Below are 17,032 nucleotides of genomic sequence, written 5' to 3'. Positions count from 1 at the left end.
GGGGAAGGAGAGGAATTAAATCCCAAATGAAATAAAATCTGCCTATTTCTCAGTAGTTTCAGCTGGAAAAAAATGGATGCTGAATAAACTACTATAGTGAAACATCCTTTCCAAGACATTTCCAAGAGTTTTTGGTCTGGTTTCTGAGTCAGCTGAGTACTAAAGGATTAGACAACCTACTTTTATTTGAAATAAAGTGATTAAAAAATAAACTTCCCAGAAACGTCTTTGGTAATAAAAGGGTTCTTAATATCTTCAATTGAAATATAATCTTTCCCAATTTACAGATGAGCCTTTTCAGCATTTTCTGAACCTCTAACACAAATGTACTTAACTTTATAAAACATGTCCATCAGTATTTCTTCTCCATCATGTCTGTGTGTATGGCAAGCCGTTTTAACATTTAATCGCTAGACTGGATATTCATTACTGATATCTGCAACATAATTTTGCCTAGTCAAAACTCTTATTCAAGATATCTGTAATTAGATTTTGCCTAGTCAGAACTCTAATTATAGATATCTGTAATTCAGTTTTGACTAGTAAGATTCAAACTATTTTTGCCATTCATGTGTATGGGGTTTGTCATTATAGATATCTCCAATGTAGTTGCGGATATCTGCAATTGTTATTGTGGATATCTGCAACTGAATTGTGGATATCTGTAATTCCAGTTTGAGATATCTACAGTTTAATTTTGACTAGTCATAATTCAAGTTCAAGATATCTTTAATTATCATCAGTTGAAGATATCTACATGGTCCTTTCTAGATATCTTGAATTGAGTTTCAGATAGTCAGAATGACATTGTAGATATCTTGAATTCGAATTATGACTAGTCAAAATGACGTTATAGATATCCGCAACTCAATTATGACTAGTCAAAATGACGTTGTAGATATCCGCAACTGAATTATGACTAGTCAAAATAACATTGTAGATATCTACAACTGAATTATGACTAGTCATAATTCAGTTGTAGATATCTCAAACTGGAATTATAGATAGTCATAATGTAATTGTAGATATCTATAATGACAAACCCCATACACATGAATGGCAAAAATAGTTTGAATCTTACTAGTCAAAACTGAATTAGAGATATCTGTAACTGTAGTTTTGACTAGTCTGAATGACGTTATAGATATCTGTAATTCAGTTTTGACTAGTCAGAATGACATTACAGATATCTTAAATTAAAATTCATACTGGTCACAATGACATTACTACTAGTCAAAATGACGTTATAGATATCTATAATGGTAATTCCGGATAGTCGGACTTAGTGATTAAATGTTAAAACGGCTTGCCATATGTGTGTGTATATTAGTAGCATATACACGTCATTCCCTACTCCTGTCTGCCTCTAGCCTTGACTTCAGAGCCACAATGGAAATATGTCATATGACCTTATTGCAGTATCTTGATGAGTTTTAGTGCCGTATGCACATTAGTGTACTGTATTTTAATTTATCAAATCAAATCAAAATCAGACACTTCACAGGCAAGCAGTGCACCTCCACACCTCCTCACAAGCTGCATATTATTATGAGCTGTAAATAGTTGCACCAAAGACTGATGTTCCTTTCACATTGTTTAATTTTTTAAGAGGCATGAGGAGGTAAAACTCTGAAATACAGCTGTTGTTCAAAAGAAGAAAAATAGATTTCTTAAAAAGGCAAATTTGGGTAATGGAAATATGTTTAATTTAATGTTGAATATCCCCTCACCCCTCAGATTCATCTTGCAGGGAACATGACCTCCAAGTTGGCAACCTCTTGTCTGAGTGCTCGTGTTTCTCACCAGACCTCATTATAGTGATGCTACAATGTTCCCAGATTTCAGCAATTACTCTGATGAGTACAGTGCTATCATACCTGATAGAAGTGATGGCCAAAACTATGAAAATTAGACTCAAGTTGTAATAAACCAGAATTATCATTTGGTCGCTTCAAATTAACATCAACATCAGAGATGCTTGGTTAAAATTCATCCTCCTTACCCTTCATCTGACTCACTGTCTTTATCTCACGCACACATGTTCACAAGGCCATTGTGGAAAGCGCCGCCAAACCCTGAGCATGGGCCGAGCAGATACACAGAGTCTCCTGCCAGTGTTCTAATCAAGGGAAATGTTTAACAACTGGCATGGAGCTAACAGGGATTTTCATTAATTTCCCTAACTCACCGGCAGAATGGAAGGGAGAAATGAGAGCATGGGACATGAGGGAAAATTTTAAAAAGTCACTCAGACTAACATGAACACAGCTGTCACGGTCGCCATGAGACGGAAACATCACTCTGTCGTGCAGATATTAAAATTGATCGTGCAGCAACGACCTTGATTTGAAAGTGTGCAAGTAAAAGTTTCTTTACTTCTCTCTTGAAATTTTAAGCCATTACTCCCATCATGCCGCCACCCCTGGTGATCAAAGGAGTGGTGGGTAAGAGAGAGTGATATGGAGAGAGGATTAACGGCTAACAAGAGGATTGGCGGGAGGGAAGGACGATATGGGGTGTGAAGGAGCAGACGACTGCGGGGTAGAGACAAAGGAAATTGAATACCAAAGAAAAATTGAAACTCAAGCAAGCTCCTTTGTACTTTGAATTTCACAGTTAACTGCAGCAAACATATGTATAGATGGTTTTATGCATTGTACCCAAATATCCTCTCAGTGTTGCTTTCAACAACAGATATCTTCTCTCCTCCAAACTCCCCTCCTCCTCATCCCTTTCTCTGTCTCCTTTTCACCTCTTTAATCCCCACTCATGCCCTCCTCTCCTCTCTGTTGTTTTCTTCAGCTGTCTCCTCCTCCGCCCATCTTCTCCTCTTTTTGTTTCAACTCCTACTCCGTCTCATGTCCTCTTTTCTCCTCACTTCCCCCTTTTTGTCAACCCATATGACGTCCTCCTCCTCCTCTCTCCTCTACTTGTCTTTCCTCTCCTTGCCTCTCATTTTCTTTCCTTTCTTCTCCTCCCCTCTTCTTTCCTCATCTTTCTTCTCCTCTCCTCTCCGCTCATCCCCTCTTCTTTCCTCTCATCCCCTCTCCTCTCCTCTGGCCCCCTCTCCTCATCTCCTCTCCTCCCATACCCTACCTTACCCTACCCTTTGCTCCCCTCTGGCCTGCTCTCCTCAGCTCTCCTCTCCTACCCTACCCTCCCTACCTTACCCTCTCCTCTCCTCTCCTACCCTACCCTCTGCTCTCTTCAGCTCCTCTCCTCTCGTCGTCTCCTCTTATCTCTTCTCCTGTCCGCTCCTCCCATACCCTACCCTACACTCTGCTCTCCTCAGCTCTCCTCTACCCTCCTCTCCTCCCTTTCCCTTCCTTCTCCTCTCCTCCCTTTCTCCTTGGCTCTGCTCTCCTCTCCTCCCTTCACCTCTCCTTTCTTCTCCTCTCCTCTCTTTTCCCCTCCTCTCCTCTCTTCCCCTATCCTCTCCTCAGCTCTCCTGTCCTCTCCTCTCCTCCCTTCTCCTCTCCTCTCCTCTCATTGTTACGCTGTAATTGGAGCTGGAAGCCTCAAGACAAGCAGCTCAGTGTGCGTCAGCCTGACAGGCAGGCCCGTTGGCTTCTATTAAGCTTTAATAAGTGAGCGGGATTGGAAGAGGAGAGAAGGAGTTGAAGGGAAGGGAGAGTGCACAAGCTGCTGCCTCTACTGTCACCTCTCTGTAGGATGCAGAGAAACCTGCCTGCTGTCACACAAACACACACACACACATACAACCAAATCTCACCCTTTCATTTTCACCGGCTGTTTCAGCTTATTGCCACTGGCTAAAGACTTTTCATCTACATGTTGTGCATGGAAGAAAGACAGACATATGTGGGGGGAAAAAGAAATTCACATAGTAATTGTCAAAGAGGAATGGAGTTGAGGAAGCGTACTGAGCATGAGGAGACCAGCCTGTCTCTGTCCTACAGCTTCACACACAGAAAGACATACTAAGACACACACACACACACACACACACACACACACACACACACACACTTGTCAAGACCTCTCCTCCTGCATGAGGATGACAGCAGTATTATTGCACCGTGCAGAATTTAATCTGAAGTGCCACACAGCAACCCCTGACCACAGTTGAGGTAAATGTTAAAGAAATATCTACAACCTCTGCAGTTGAGTGAAGCGAGAACAATTCCAGATGTGATGTGTGTGTGAGAGAGGAGATTTGCGGTTTTACCCTGTTATGTTGCCGCCTTGTTCTGAGCTTTGTGTGGTTGCAGCGCTCCGTTTTTGTTTACAAAGTCATCAAGGCTGCGGTTTATTAAAAAAAAAAAAAATGCAGCAATGAATCAATTCATTACTTGACTTTTCAGACTCCTCCGGTGTGTGCGTGTGTGTGTGTGTGTGGACACTGTAAATGAACATGCTGCTAACCTCCAAATGCCTTTCTTTGTATTGCATGTGTTGCCCCCACGAACACCCTTTTTACGGAGGAGAGGAGAGATAATGTAATTGAAACTGGCAGTCTTTCCAAATTGAATATTGGCCTGAAACATGAAAATAAATACAGCAAGAGTCGAGGCTTTGTTTAGGCTGCTGCAACAAAGATGCCAACAATGTGCTCAAGGAGAAAAGAAGTCCCACTGAACAAATGCCAAATTCAATATAAACATAGAAGAACACGGGTGCTTAAATGAGTACATAAATGTAACAATGACTTGGCTGCGTTACAGCATGAAGAAACACGTCGTGAGATCCAAATTATGAGCTGCCATCCGTGCTCGGAGCAATTTGGAGATATTGAGCAATCGTGTTTGCACATACCATCGGTCAAAACTAACCTCCCAAATAAACCTTAATACTCTTTTAAATAAACACTTTCAAATGCCTAACTTCAGCCACATGCGAGGACCTACTTCAGCAGAATGTTAGATTATTTTTTTAAAACCCCATCTTAGATCAAAATGTTGCAACCAAATATATTATTCCAAAATTAATATTCAGAAGCAGTGATAAACTAATGGAAGAGGCAGAGGAAAGAAAAAAAAAACAAAGTTCAAATGAAATGAGGATGGAAGAGGGTGTGCCATCAAGCAAACAAAAAAATTAAAAACAAATAGGCTTTAAGACCGAGCACAATCCCACTGATGAAATGTGATCTCCGGTTATTCAGGAGGATTTGTCTGGTGCTGAACTGAACTGAACTGAACTGTGCATGTCACATAATTATCAGGCTGAAACTAAGGCCTGTGTCCACGTGTATCGCTGAGCTTATTGGATTGGTGATAAAGGACTAATTAGTGCTGAAAAGGACATTGATTGACCAACAAGGCCAGTTGATTAATGCCAGGGTTCCGTCAATGAAAACTGCAAACTTGTTGAGGGTATGGACTGGCATCGATAGAGTTGAGGATTTAATGTCCAGGCTATCAGAGGAAACTATAAGTGACACAGGATGGATGGATGGTTTAGTATAATTCTGGTCATCTGTCATCTGGACCGTTAAGCCTGAAGGTTTGCTTTAAGGCCAAAGCTGTAAAGTTATACAGTCTGGCAATGAACCAGCTGTCTGAATAAATCAAAAGAAAACACAGACAAGGTTACTCTCCCTTTAAACGTTATTGTTTAGGTCATTATTGAGTCTATACAGTACTTTGCCTTTTGATATTACCTTAATTGTCTTATTGTCTCTGATTACGTAAGTCCACTTTTTTTGTCTACATCAAAGTCTTACAGTGGGTTTGGTACCTGTGGGTGACCCATAAAAAAAGGTGATTCTCGGATGGCGTTTTGTCTTCTTTTCATTTATGGGATTTAGTTAATAATAATATAATGTTTTAACTCTTAAATCGTCCAACCACTGACTTTGTGTGTCCGCTCTGTGTTTCGCACCAACTGGAATATTGGAGCCACTTCAGTCGAGTGCGTTACCAACAGGCACATCAATACAAAAATAAGCAACTGTATTGGAACCGTATTTCCTGAATTACCTTTGTTTTAAAATACATCATCATAGTTTCACATGTATGAAATGTCCCAAAATAATCACAGCTGCCTAACCGAATAACTTGAAAGGCGTATGGTTATTATAGGGATTGCATTTCAGGTTCGCACCATGGATCTGGTGTCAGATTGTGGAACCAGTGTGTCATATGTGTAGATGGCGGGGCAGGCGCACTACTACACATCACAGTTATAGTTCAGGAGCAGGTCTTGAAAATCAGACCTGTGCAGGACTCCAGTCCACATTGAAATATCACGATAACAGATTGCCATGAAATTTAGTACTAACACTCCTCAGATGATGAACTATATTGAGTTCGTCAATCCCTTGCCTTTTCCTCTTGTGCCATCACGAGGTTGACATTTGGGGTTGGGTTGGGTTTTGAGTGAAATGTCTTGATAACTGTTGGATGGATTCCCATGAAAACTGACTCAGTCTCTCTCAGGATTGTAAAAACTTTGGTGATATTTTGGTTTAATTTAGCAGCACCATCAGGTCATAATGTTATTTATCCAATACTTTGGTTTATGACCTGCAAAACCATGACAGTCCCATCAACCTCAGCTTTACTTTGTGTATGTTACTAATTAACAAATATTAGAACGCTAACATGCTAAGTATTACTGTATCTTCAACCTGTTAGCATTACCATTGTGAGCATGCAGCATGCTGATGTTAGCATTTAGCATTGGGGGTGTAAGAAAACATTGGTACAAGATATCAGGATCTGGGAGTATCTGGAGTATCAGGATATTATGTCTTGTGATACTGTACTGATTCTCAAAAACACTTTTGATTTTTTTACATGCAAAGACTGGTGGCAGCAGTTCATTTTCCCAGCTGACCACCAGCGTCGTTAGATGTTATTTGGTTGAACTTAGGTTGTGACACTGGGTGACCAAAATTCAATTCTAGGACGTTTAACGCCAACATCAATTTGACATAGAATACTGATGACAGATGGCATTGATATTTTCGTGGTTTTAAGTTGTGTTGTTAAGTAACCAAAATCTGAAATATTCCAAAAGTCTCTGCCAAGGTGTGGAGAGCAAAACCCAATGTCTGCAAAATGTTGTGATGATGATTCTTTATTTTGTGTCATGCACACAAACACAAGCCCAAACCTCATGGGTTTACAAGACGCCATTACAACAATGTCGCATTGATCAGTCCAAAGTACACGTTAGTTTACTGCTCAGTCCTCAAACAAAATACTCTGCCTTCCAACCCAGCACCAGCAAAGAAACTCTGCCACAAAAAAGGTTCCCCTTATGAAACAAACTCGATTTTTCATGGTCATACAACCAAAAATAAATCAACATGAATAGAGGTCATTTTACATCTGGTATGTCTTCGTATACAGGACAGTAAAACAAGAAATAAACCTCACTCTGAACTTTACCACAACAGTTACAAGTTACACAAAAAAAAAGTTTGTCCTCCTCTGGGGTCGTGTTAAACCTCCCAGTCTCTAAGGCCAGTGGTAATGTTCTTGAGCGTAACTGAGCACATAGGGATCTTTTGTTGAGATTATACTTCACATAAGGTTCCACACCGTTGCTTTTCTTTATGAGGCAGTAAGTTCGTAGTTTTGGTTCACACCATATATCAACAGACCATTTTTATCTAAACATTTTACTCCTCATCTCCTAAATAACACAGAGTAACCTGTTCTGGAAAATAAATTAAGTTGTTCCAATTAAATAAGGATTTTAACTTATTACCCTAGGGAAGACCATGGAAGATGTCCCAATTAAATTTGTTTTTAATGAGTCTCTGATCGGACATCTTCACACGTCAATTCCAAAGCCGAAGCATTTGACATTTATGTCTGATGTTTGGAGGTTCCCATCCCATATCTCCACTAATTGCCAAAACTTGACTTAATTTATGGACTCCCAGGAAGGATTGAATTGCTCTTTGATGCAGTGTTGGAACTTGTATGTTCTTGGAAACCCCAAACAGCAGATATATAAAATCGAATCCCCTGTATCATGATACATATCATATTGGCAAGTTCTTGCCGATACACAGCCCTATTTAGCTGTCTAAGTGCAGCTTGATGGAGATGCTAGTAAGCTGTTGGTCTTGTTACCAGATGTTTTCGTGCTCCATGTCCCTCTCTCTTTTTGCACATAATAAAGTCACTGTACTCGTGTCTTTGGAAAGGCTTTGAGTCATGGCCTTGCAGAGGAATAAATGTGCCATTTTTTTTATTGAGAACTATTTTCTCTGAAGCAGAACTGCCAGCCTGTCACAGCAGTAAAGCACTAAAAACAAAGTCTGAGGTTTTTCTTCAGTAAGTGTGTCCTATTACGTGTCACTGTGGGTGAGAGTAGAAATAATTTTTACAGTGTTTTGTGGTGAACTGCTCCTTTAATGTGTGCAAGAGCACCTCCGGCACGGCACAGCAGCTCAGCAGTGTCTCACAGTGTTTTAGCTGCCATTCCCCGGCTTAATGTCAATGTGTAGAGTAACACTTTATTATACCAAGCCACAGGCCACATTAATTAACCACCAGGCTGTCTCATGCTGGAGTATTTGCACCACAACCAGATCCATTTGTCCCCATTAAAAATGAATTTGTCAGGCAATAAAAGTATGTTTGTTTCTCTGTATGTTCATTCTTTCTCCTTTTCTGTGCTGTGTGGAAGTGAGTAAGTGGCTTCCAATGTCTATTAATGACATCCATTTGTTTTGTGTGAGAAAGGATTTATTTCGCTGTCCTTGTGGAGGCAGTCCTCCCTCTGCCACGATCGGTGCTGTAATTTAACAACTATTACTATGTTTGTCTAAGGCCCCAAATGTTCCAGTTCGCTTTAGGCAAACTCTCCCTCGCTCTTTCTCTCTCTCTGTAACACCCTCCTCTTTCCTTCATCTGTTTCTCTCCAATCTGCTTCCCTTGGCACAATTTCATTGTATTCGTTGGTGTTGGTCCCAGGAGCTCACGCTGCAAAGAACAACTTTTCTTCTGGCATTTTCCTAATTGATCCATGGCAGCCCGTGCTGTGGTCTAGCTGTATTCATATCTTCAATAATTCATAAACACTTCTCTCGGAGGGGGTTCATCTAATGTTCCTACACAAAAGAAATGCAGAAATTCATGGTCTTGTCTGCTGATATTTTACCCTTTATCTATAAACATGACGCCTTATGTTCATCTTGGCAAAGACTGTGGCATAAAGATGCAACAGGGGAGAAATAACAGCATATTTATTTGGACAAAATGGAATACAAGCTTCTTTTTTATACATTTGCAGCACAGAAAACAAGTTCAGGTGACTCCTTACAGCCTCAACCGAGAAGTATCCAGAGGTGTTTTGTATAAGCATAATGGATAATCACATGAACACAGGCACCTTAATATTACTTTCGGCTCTGGGGCTATGGATGTTTTGGAGGCCCTTCCCTCCCTTTACAATATGCCACCGCAAAATTAATTCAGAACCCCAGACCAGGGACAAGTTGCAAATGGAGCTCCCTTCTTATCAGTAAACAGAATATTAAACTCATCAATATAAGATGATACCTCAACAATAAGTCAAGACAAAGTGAGGTTATCGGCCAGGTAAGCTTATGTGCACAGCGGCAAAATAAAACAGGGTTCCTTCAGATCCTTTAAGTCTTAAAAGGCATTAAATTAATCAATCATGTAGATCAGGATAGTAGACCAGCAACACTCATATTGAGTTTCCAGCTGGTATCCGAGAGCAGAGCAGAGAATCCACTGTCTGCTAGCTAGCTGTCACTGTACCCTGGACGGCATGAGGGAGTGACAGTTCAACAAAAATTGGCTATTTAACCAAGATTTTGTGGCATTTCTGACCCTTGAATACAAGGGTCTGTGTATTTTATGCAAAAAGTTTTTCAAACTCGGCACAAAGGGAATCATGGCAGTAGACACACACCCACATGCAGAGTGAGGAAAACAAAGTCGCCCACAAATGCCAGGTATCTCCCAGTTCTGTAAAATTGTCCTAAACCCTCAGTAACTGATGAAAATTATATTTTTTTTCTTGAATTATCGTGATTGGTCTTAGATTTCATCCCAAGTGGCATTAAAAAGGGTGTTTAAAAGTCTTAAATCTGACTTGTCTTAAGCTGTGGGAACCTTGCAAGAAGATCCGTCTTTTTAATTAAAAACCTGCAAACATCTCCTATCAGCGCCTGTGCTCCGGTTGTTGGCGCCACTCTTTGTCTTCCCCCCACCTCAGCACAGTCTTTTGTCCTCCTCCACTGCAGCAGAGGGGTCTTTTACTGACTTGTGGTCTTCTCCGTCTGCCTGTTCTTCCCTCTTCCTGAGCATACAGCCCACTTACACTGCTACAGCTACGCCATTTGTGATTTAAGGAATTACAAAACACAGATTTATTTTGTTCTGCACATGCACGAGAAACCTGATGACTTCTCTGGCCCAATGTTGTTTATGTGTAATATTGTCATTTCTAATATATATGTATGTCTTGTGAGGCCCTTAGAGTCCCAGCGCCCAGGACTTAAGTCCCTGTAAGGCCGAGCATTATTAAGGCACTTTGCATATCTACTGTTTTAAATCAAACAACTTGCAAGTCACAAGTAGTTCACATGACGCAAGCATCTAGATGGGAAGTATAAAAGATTTCTACGGTGTATAAGAAGAAAACTATAATATTCACCATTAATGCCAGACTTGGCATCTCTCCCCATAAAGCTAATGTTGTGAAACATGTTAGGGTTGAGAGCTTTCTCAATCAGGAAGACAGTTATTACAGCCATTAAAATCACCATCCACTTTACGTAATGAAGGCAATTAGTGAGAGCTACCTTGGCTGGAAAGCATATGACCATTCCCACCCACAGAGGAGAGGGAGAAAATAGGCCATTTTGTCTCGCCGTTTGTTAACTCCCACATGTTTAATACAGGAAATACTGACGCTGTTTCCACCAGTTAACTGATCGACTTAATGCTGTGATTTTATCTCTCTCCTTATAGGAATGCTGCTCCAAGAGAGTTTCATCGAGGAGCCTGATGGTCTGGTGTCTGTAAACCTGCTGGTGGTGTCTGCTGTTTCAGCCTTCGCAACAGGAGCCGTCCTCTCTGGCCTCACCGTGTGCTGGATCATGAGTCATCGCCACCGCCACTCCAGAGGCTCTGGAGCCAACGGCGCCCGCCGCAAAAGTGACAAAGAGCAGAGCATGCTGGGGCAGGGCCGCAGCGGGTCAGTAATGAGTGTAACAAGAACCAGCGGTGGTGAGAGGCGTCGTTCACAGGCGGACAACCCCTTCGTCACGCCCAACGGCTGGCCTAAAGGAGAAATGGACCCAGGATTGCTGCCTACCCCGGAGCAGACACCGCTGCAGCAGAAACGGGCCATGCGTCTCCCAGACACTGACTGGGACCAGAGCCAGACCTTCCTCACTGCCGTAGGGACTCCCTGCCCCAACAACTCTGTCATCTACCTGAGTTCCAAGTTCCTGCATGGCGGTGGAGGGGGTGGGGGGATGGTGCGGATAGAGGACCCAGGGGAGGTCGTGCTGCCCCCACACACAGAGCGCCAGCGCTACCTGATCCTAGCCACCCAGAGAGGGGAGCACGGTGGCAGTCGTCCCAGCGGCACCATGAGGAACTCAGCGGGAGAATACATCTACCCCGCCACGCCGCAGGACTCCCCCGATCGACGGAGGGTGGTGTCTGCTCCCACTCCCCACATGGACTATGGGGAGCCTCGCTGGAGTCACGAGGCACTCAACTACAACAGCAACAATGGAGTGCCATATCACCCCCAGCGCCAGGGCCTCATCAGGCCTGATATGCATGGGCCCCGAGGGCTAGGAGAACTGGCTGACTTCAGCCATCTTCTAGGGAAGAACATGGGAGAGCGCACCCCCAGTGGCCAGTGAGGCGAAGTACGTGAACCCTGGCACCAAGCTCTCTCTGAACACCCATTCCCTCCAACAGCAGACTGGAATAAATCAACCCCTCAGACTCACCGTCCTGGTCCAACCTTACCCTGTTTGTCCTCTCTCACTGTCATTCAATGTTCTGACGTCATTCAGCTGACTGAAGAGAGAGACAAAGAGAGAGTTGAAAAAGAGGAGCAAACTCTCCTCACGTCTCCGTTCCTCTGCTCTTAATCTGAGGTGCACGCCTCTGCTCTGTAAGTGGTCCGACCCACAGAGCTTGACTTTGACACTGCAGGACAAACAGTAAGGTAAAGAGAGGGGTGCAAAGGAAAGGGAATCTTCTCAAAGCAGAGTGTGGAGATTATAAAAAAAAATAATGACAGTTTCCCTTACAGCGCCAAATGTGAAAGGTCTCCCTCCACCATTTTGTTCACCGTTTTGACACCATGGATCTTTGAGTGTGAAATTTAATTTCTGCTTTTATTTTTTTGTGCCAGTGGCATCCAGCAGACAAAAATGTGCTTTACTTTGGATTTCAGATGAGACTAAAACTGTTGTAGCCGTGCCAGAGGGCAGTGACTCTCAATGAATCATGCAGTGTGTGTATGTGATTGTGTGTAAGTGTGAATGTGAGTGGCCACGACAACCCCAACCAGTGTCCTGTCTTAACTGTGAAGTATAACTATATAACTGAAGTTTCTGTACGGAGGAGGTTGGGTGTTAACATTATTTTCCCTTTTTATAAACAATCACAAGGATTTTCTTATGTGTCTCTTTGTGTTTACCAATCAGAGGTTTGGGCGGTTGACCAGTTGCTAGGGAAGGGTTGAGACTCCCATTATAGTTTTTGTGATTCCCAGTACCTCAGAAGCAGCGCTGGACAGAGCCATCATGACATGAAAGAAAGCAATAATAAGCAGGAAACAGAAGGAAGAAGATAAATCCAATTTAATTTGATATTTTGTAATGTAACTGTTTCTCAGCAAAGCAAACAGAAGTTTAGAGATGTCCGGAGATGCAGGGCGCTGGGAAAAGGAACAATATCGCCCCTCCATTCTTCCCTCCCTAGCTGCCTCTCAGTATGCCTGGGTCTGTCTGACCTGACCTGAGGCCCCCATGGGCTCCTCAGTCCATTTGGAGGAGGGAATGTGAGCTGTGGCTGTCTGGCTGTCTGACTGGGGCTGTGAGGCCCGGCCGCTTGGGAGCTCCATTCAGCCTCTTCTGCCCGACACTGAGCCTCTTTGTGCCCCAGAAGCAGGAGGAGACTGCAGCAACAAATAGCCGTTAAGAGTCAGGGACCTAGCCCAGCTCCACAGCCTAGCAGAATATCAATGAGGAGGACAGCAGCTCCATCCGTCATGTGAGATGTACCAACCAGGACCGGGCATCTCTTGTGCTTCACCCGCTCTGGTGATTCACTGGTTTGCCAGTACAAGGGAGGAGCTGAGGGCTGGAGCTGGGGCCGAGGCCAGGGTTGGGGCACTGCTTACTGTCACAATGGTCATCCCTTGCGACTTCATCCCTTTCAGTGTGTTTCCCAACAAAAGCGGGATAAAGAAAACAGATGGGCATGGGTGTACTTGGGTGTGGAGTTTCACTCCGTTGTCTGATCTTTTGATGTTTTCTGTTTTTTGTCTGTTCTCATCCGTTCTTGATTCAAATGTAGATCCAGAGATAGCTTTAGTTCATCTGGGTCATGGTGTGTTAGTAGTGGTGTGTTTTTGTGTCTGTGGGCTTGAGGGTGTGAGTCTCTTTGGGTTTGTGTCCATGAATGTGGTACTCATATTGAGTACAAAAAACAGCTTTGATCAGATTTACTCTCATTCTCACCCTTCTTCTGTTTTCTCTTTCTCTATTGAGCCATTAATGTTGTGCAGCTACCCTTTGCTTGACATTCACTAATCAGTGTCGGAGCCCTGCGTGGGAGCAGTGTGTGCTACTTAAACCATCACACTTTACACAGAGTAGTATGGCTAAAATGTAGAAGATGGCATCTGCTTAGTTAGGTACACAGTACACACACACAAGAAATATCACAGTGTACAAAAAACTAGGGCTCGGCATTGATTGAAAAGTTTATACCTTTTGGTTTTTGTGACCACAAATACAAAATATGCTTGAAATATCCATGTTATTCAATTTAAAGCATCAGTAAGGAGCTTTATAGCGTCTTTTAGCTGGTTGTTTAGGTGTGTTTGATCTCACTGCTCTGATCAGTGTTGTTATCAGCCTCAGCTATCAGCTGGTTTTCACTCTACACGTCTTGGTTGGCACCAAACAGCAGACCATTAAAGTTAGTGACTAGCTGATCAGCTGGTGAACATGGTTAAAGGGATACTTTGCCAATTCTCAACCAGCTTTGTATCATACTGTAACAGTAGGGGTATTATGTGCAAATGAACTATGGTAAACTTCCCTCCCATCTTACCAGTGCCCAGATCCCCATGCTCATCACCCAGCTCTAGGGCTGTTGCTCAAATTGCAGACTGTACTTCCTCATTTTCGTATGCCCACCACCACAAATACAAAGAGTATAGAAGAGGATCGAGAGAGAAAAAGACCCAATCCCCTCTCTCTTGCTCTCAAATGCAGACCAAACTCAGATCAAACTGTCAAACTAGGCAGTGCTGATCAAAAATGAACCAAGATTCTGTTACTGTATTGCCTATTTCTCGCCTAAATGTCTTCAGAAAAACATTTTAGTGCTCTGTTTGGCTGTAATATGAGAATTCTTGAACAGTAAGTGTTCGCCATACTGTTTCCTGTATTGTTAAAATGGAGGCTGAAAACACTTCGATCAGACGCTTATCAAATGTTCTGTTTAAACTGTTTAACTGTTATTTGAGATCATTTGTTACCAGCTGGTCGCCATATTGTTTCCTGTGTTAAAATGGACAAGCTCGTTACCAGCAGGAGCATTTATTGGTCCAGTGCGGTGCAGTGCATTCTCATAGTTGTAGTACCAATATCAAAAGTATTTGTGTCTTTCAACATCATACACAGCCAAATTTTATAAAAAAGACCATCTGTCCAGCAGTGAAATACTTTAAAAATGTTGCAGCTAAAGAGCCAGGTATTTCCCTCAGGGGTTGGTGGAGACCAAAAACAGAACTAAAAGAGAGTGAATACTGAACTTCACCTCAGAAGGTGATAATATGTCAGTGTTGTCTGTACACTTTGTTTCTGCTGCCAACAAGTGGCCTAAAATCAGTAACTGAATGTTTAATGTAAAGATACTAAGGCTGGGTTTTGTTTGTAATGCTTCAATATTTAGACCAATACATAGTGGAGAACACTTTTATCGTTTTTTCTCCAAATCCTATTTTCCACTTAAGAACAAAAGCTAAAGTAGTGACAATGTATAAACACAAGCAACCACATGAGAACTTCCTCTGGAAAAAAGGCTGTCAACATTTCAATTTAAATCAAGGACTGTTTGATCATAAAAAAGTAAACAAGATTGTAAATCAGACCAAATATTTAACAGCTGACAGTTTTCAACACTCAGTGCCACAAACACATTTCTGCTGGTACCAAAACAGCAGCAATGTTCAGTACCCAGCCAGAGCTGGAGCTACTGCATGAGACAAGCCAGTGAAAGAGATTTATGAAAACAAGGACAGAGGAGGAGGTCATGCGGGCGAACATGATGTTACTGCATTACCGCCTCAGCACATTAGTACAGTGTATTCTTTACACATTCCGCCCTGAAACAGGTCATTAGTATTGAGAATACGGAGCCCTCCACCAGCCCGGCCCCTCATCTCTGCCTCTCTTTATCTCTCTCTGTCTCCATCTCTGCTGTGACCTGAGTGCCGCGTGTGTCTCTGTGTATGTGTGTGAATGAGGCCTCACTGTCTCGGCCGGCTTGCCCAGCCAGCCGTGTCCTCGCTCTGCATCTCCTCCGGTGTTTCACTAAACATGCTTGATTAGGCAAAGTACATTCCCGGCCCTCTAATGGCCTGATGAGCCCTTGAGAAGATTACTACAGACACATCAGCCCTGAGAGGGAGGTGCACGTTCAACCAGCTCTTTACCCCCTTTACTAACCACCAGCCACACACACACACTCAACGCGCACACACGAATACAGTCGGCCCTTTAACCAAATTCGGGATGCAATTGAATTAAGATCAGAAACAGAGCTCAGGCTTGAAATAGGGCCGTCACTGACTGGTTCTAGGAAGAGTACTGTACATGATGTTATCTTACTGACGGCATAATTTGATTACGTTAGTTCAACATTACAGGGCAGCTAAAGAATTCAGGTGTAACCTCGTAGAAGTCGCTCTGTTTATTAAAGCCATCATCCTCCCTCTTCCTCACATACTTCATGTCATTCCCGTCCCTCGTCTTTCAACAGCTGCACTTTGTCTTCTTCTTTCAAGTCCATTTTTATTGCCAGCAGACTCATAGTATCTCTCTGCACACACACACACACACACACACACAAATTATCTCTAGCGAATGTAAGCCCAGGCTGCACTTTCATCCTGTTTGTCACTATTAAAGGTTAGCTTGTTAATTTAATGAGTCGGTGACAGAAACAGAAATCAAAGTAATTCACAAAATCCCGCTTTATTTCACATCAAATCCTTAATGTGTTACTTTTTTTTCAGACATTTTCAAAGCCTCTCATGCGGTAAATTGCTTTCCTTTGCTTGGAAATGATTTTGTTTGGAGTTTTTTTTTTTGTTAAATGTAGCACATATTGCCTCTAGTCCTACACACACGCGCACACACACACACACACACACACACGCCATCTTTATCTCTACCCAGCACATATCAACACACACACACACACACACACACAAAATACCCACCCAGCCCTCATGACCCAGTCTGTCTGTGTTCTTATTCATCAGGTTGTGTCTGTGTGCTTGTTAAAGAGACCATGCCTTTGTGTGTTGGGGTTGTTTGTTGCCGTGTGGCCCAGTGATGCGATGCCCCCCAGCCAATAACTGCCATCTTGCCCTACAGTGCTCCCACCGCACTGTACTCGCTCTATGCCCCAGAAAGAGTCCAGAAACGGAGGCTGACTTGTTTTAAATCCACCATCGCACTCTGGAGTAGTGACGTGAAACTGCTCCCTGCCGAGCCAACATACGAGAGGAGAGAAAAAAAAGCACAAAAACAAGGCGAAAACAAAATCAACATTTGCATTTTTGTGAAGTTGTAGATGTATTTAGT

The 17,032-nt window shown here is 42.7% G+C and overlaps 1 protein-coding gene across 3 annotated transcripts in view; it reads left to right on the top strand.

Annotated features, from left to right (window-relative positions):
- The window catches only part of sema6bb (sema domain, transmembrane domain (TM), and cytoplasmic domain, (semaphorin) 6Bb), a 181,107-nt gene extending 164,507 nt beyond the window's left edge, over window positions 1-16,600 (top strand). For all 3 annotated transcript variants that reach the window (XM_049588366.1, XM_049588365.1, XM_049588367.1), the window contains one exon: window positions 10,929-16,600. In XM_049588366.1, the coding sequence (XP_049444323.1) occupies window positions 10,929-11,836 (908 nt within the window). In that variant the 3' untranslated portion in view covers window positions 11,837-16,600. The remainder of the gene's footprint in view (window positions 1-10,928) is intronic.
- Window positions 16,601-17,032: the final 432 nt, after the last annotated feature.

Source organism: Epinephelus fuscoguttatus, linkage group LG10 (assembly GCF_011397635.1).
Source record: "Epinephelus fuscoguttatus linkage group LG10, E.fuscoguttatus.final_Chr_v1".
NCBI lineage: Eukaryota > Metazoa > Chordata > Actinopteri > Perciformes > Serranidae > Epinephelus > Epinephelus fuscoguttatus.
The sequence above is the reverse complement of the archived record's forward strand: the minus strand, read 5'-3'. Positions and strand labels throughout refer to the sequence as shown.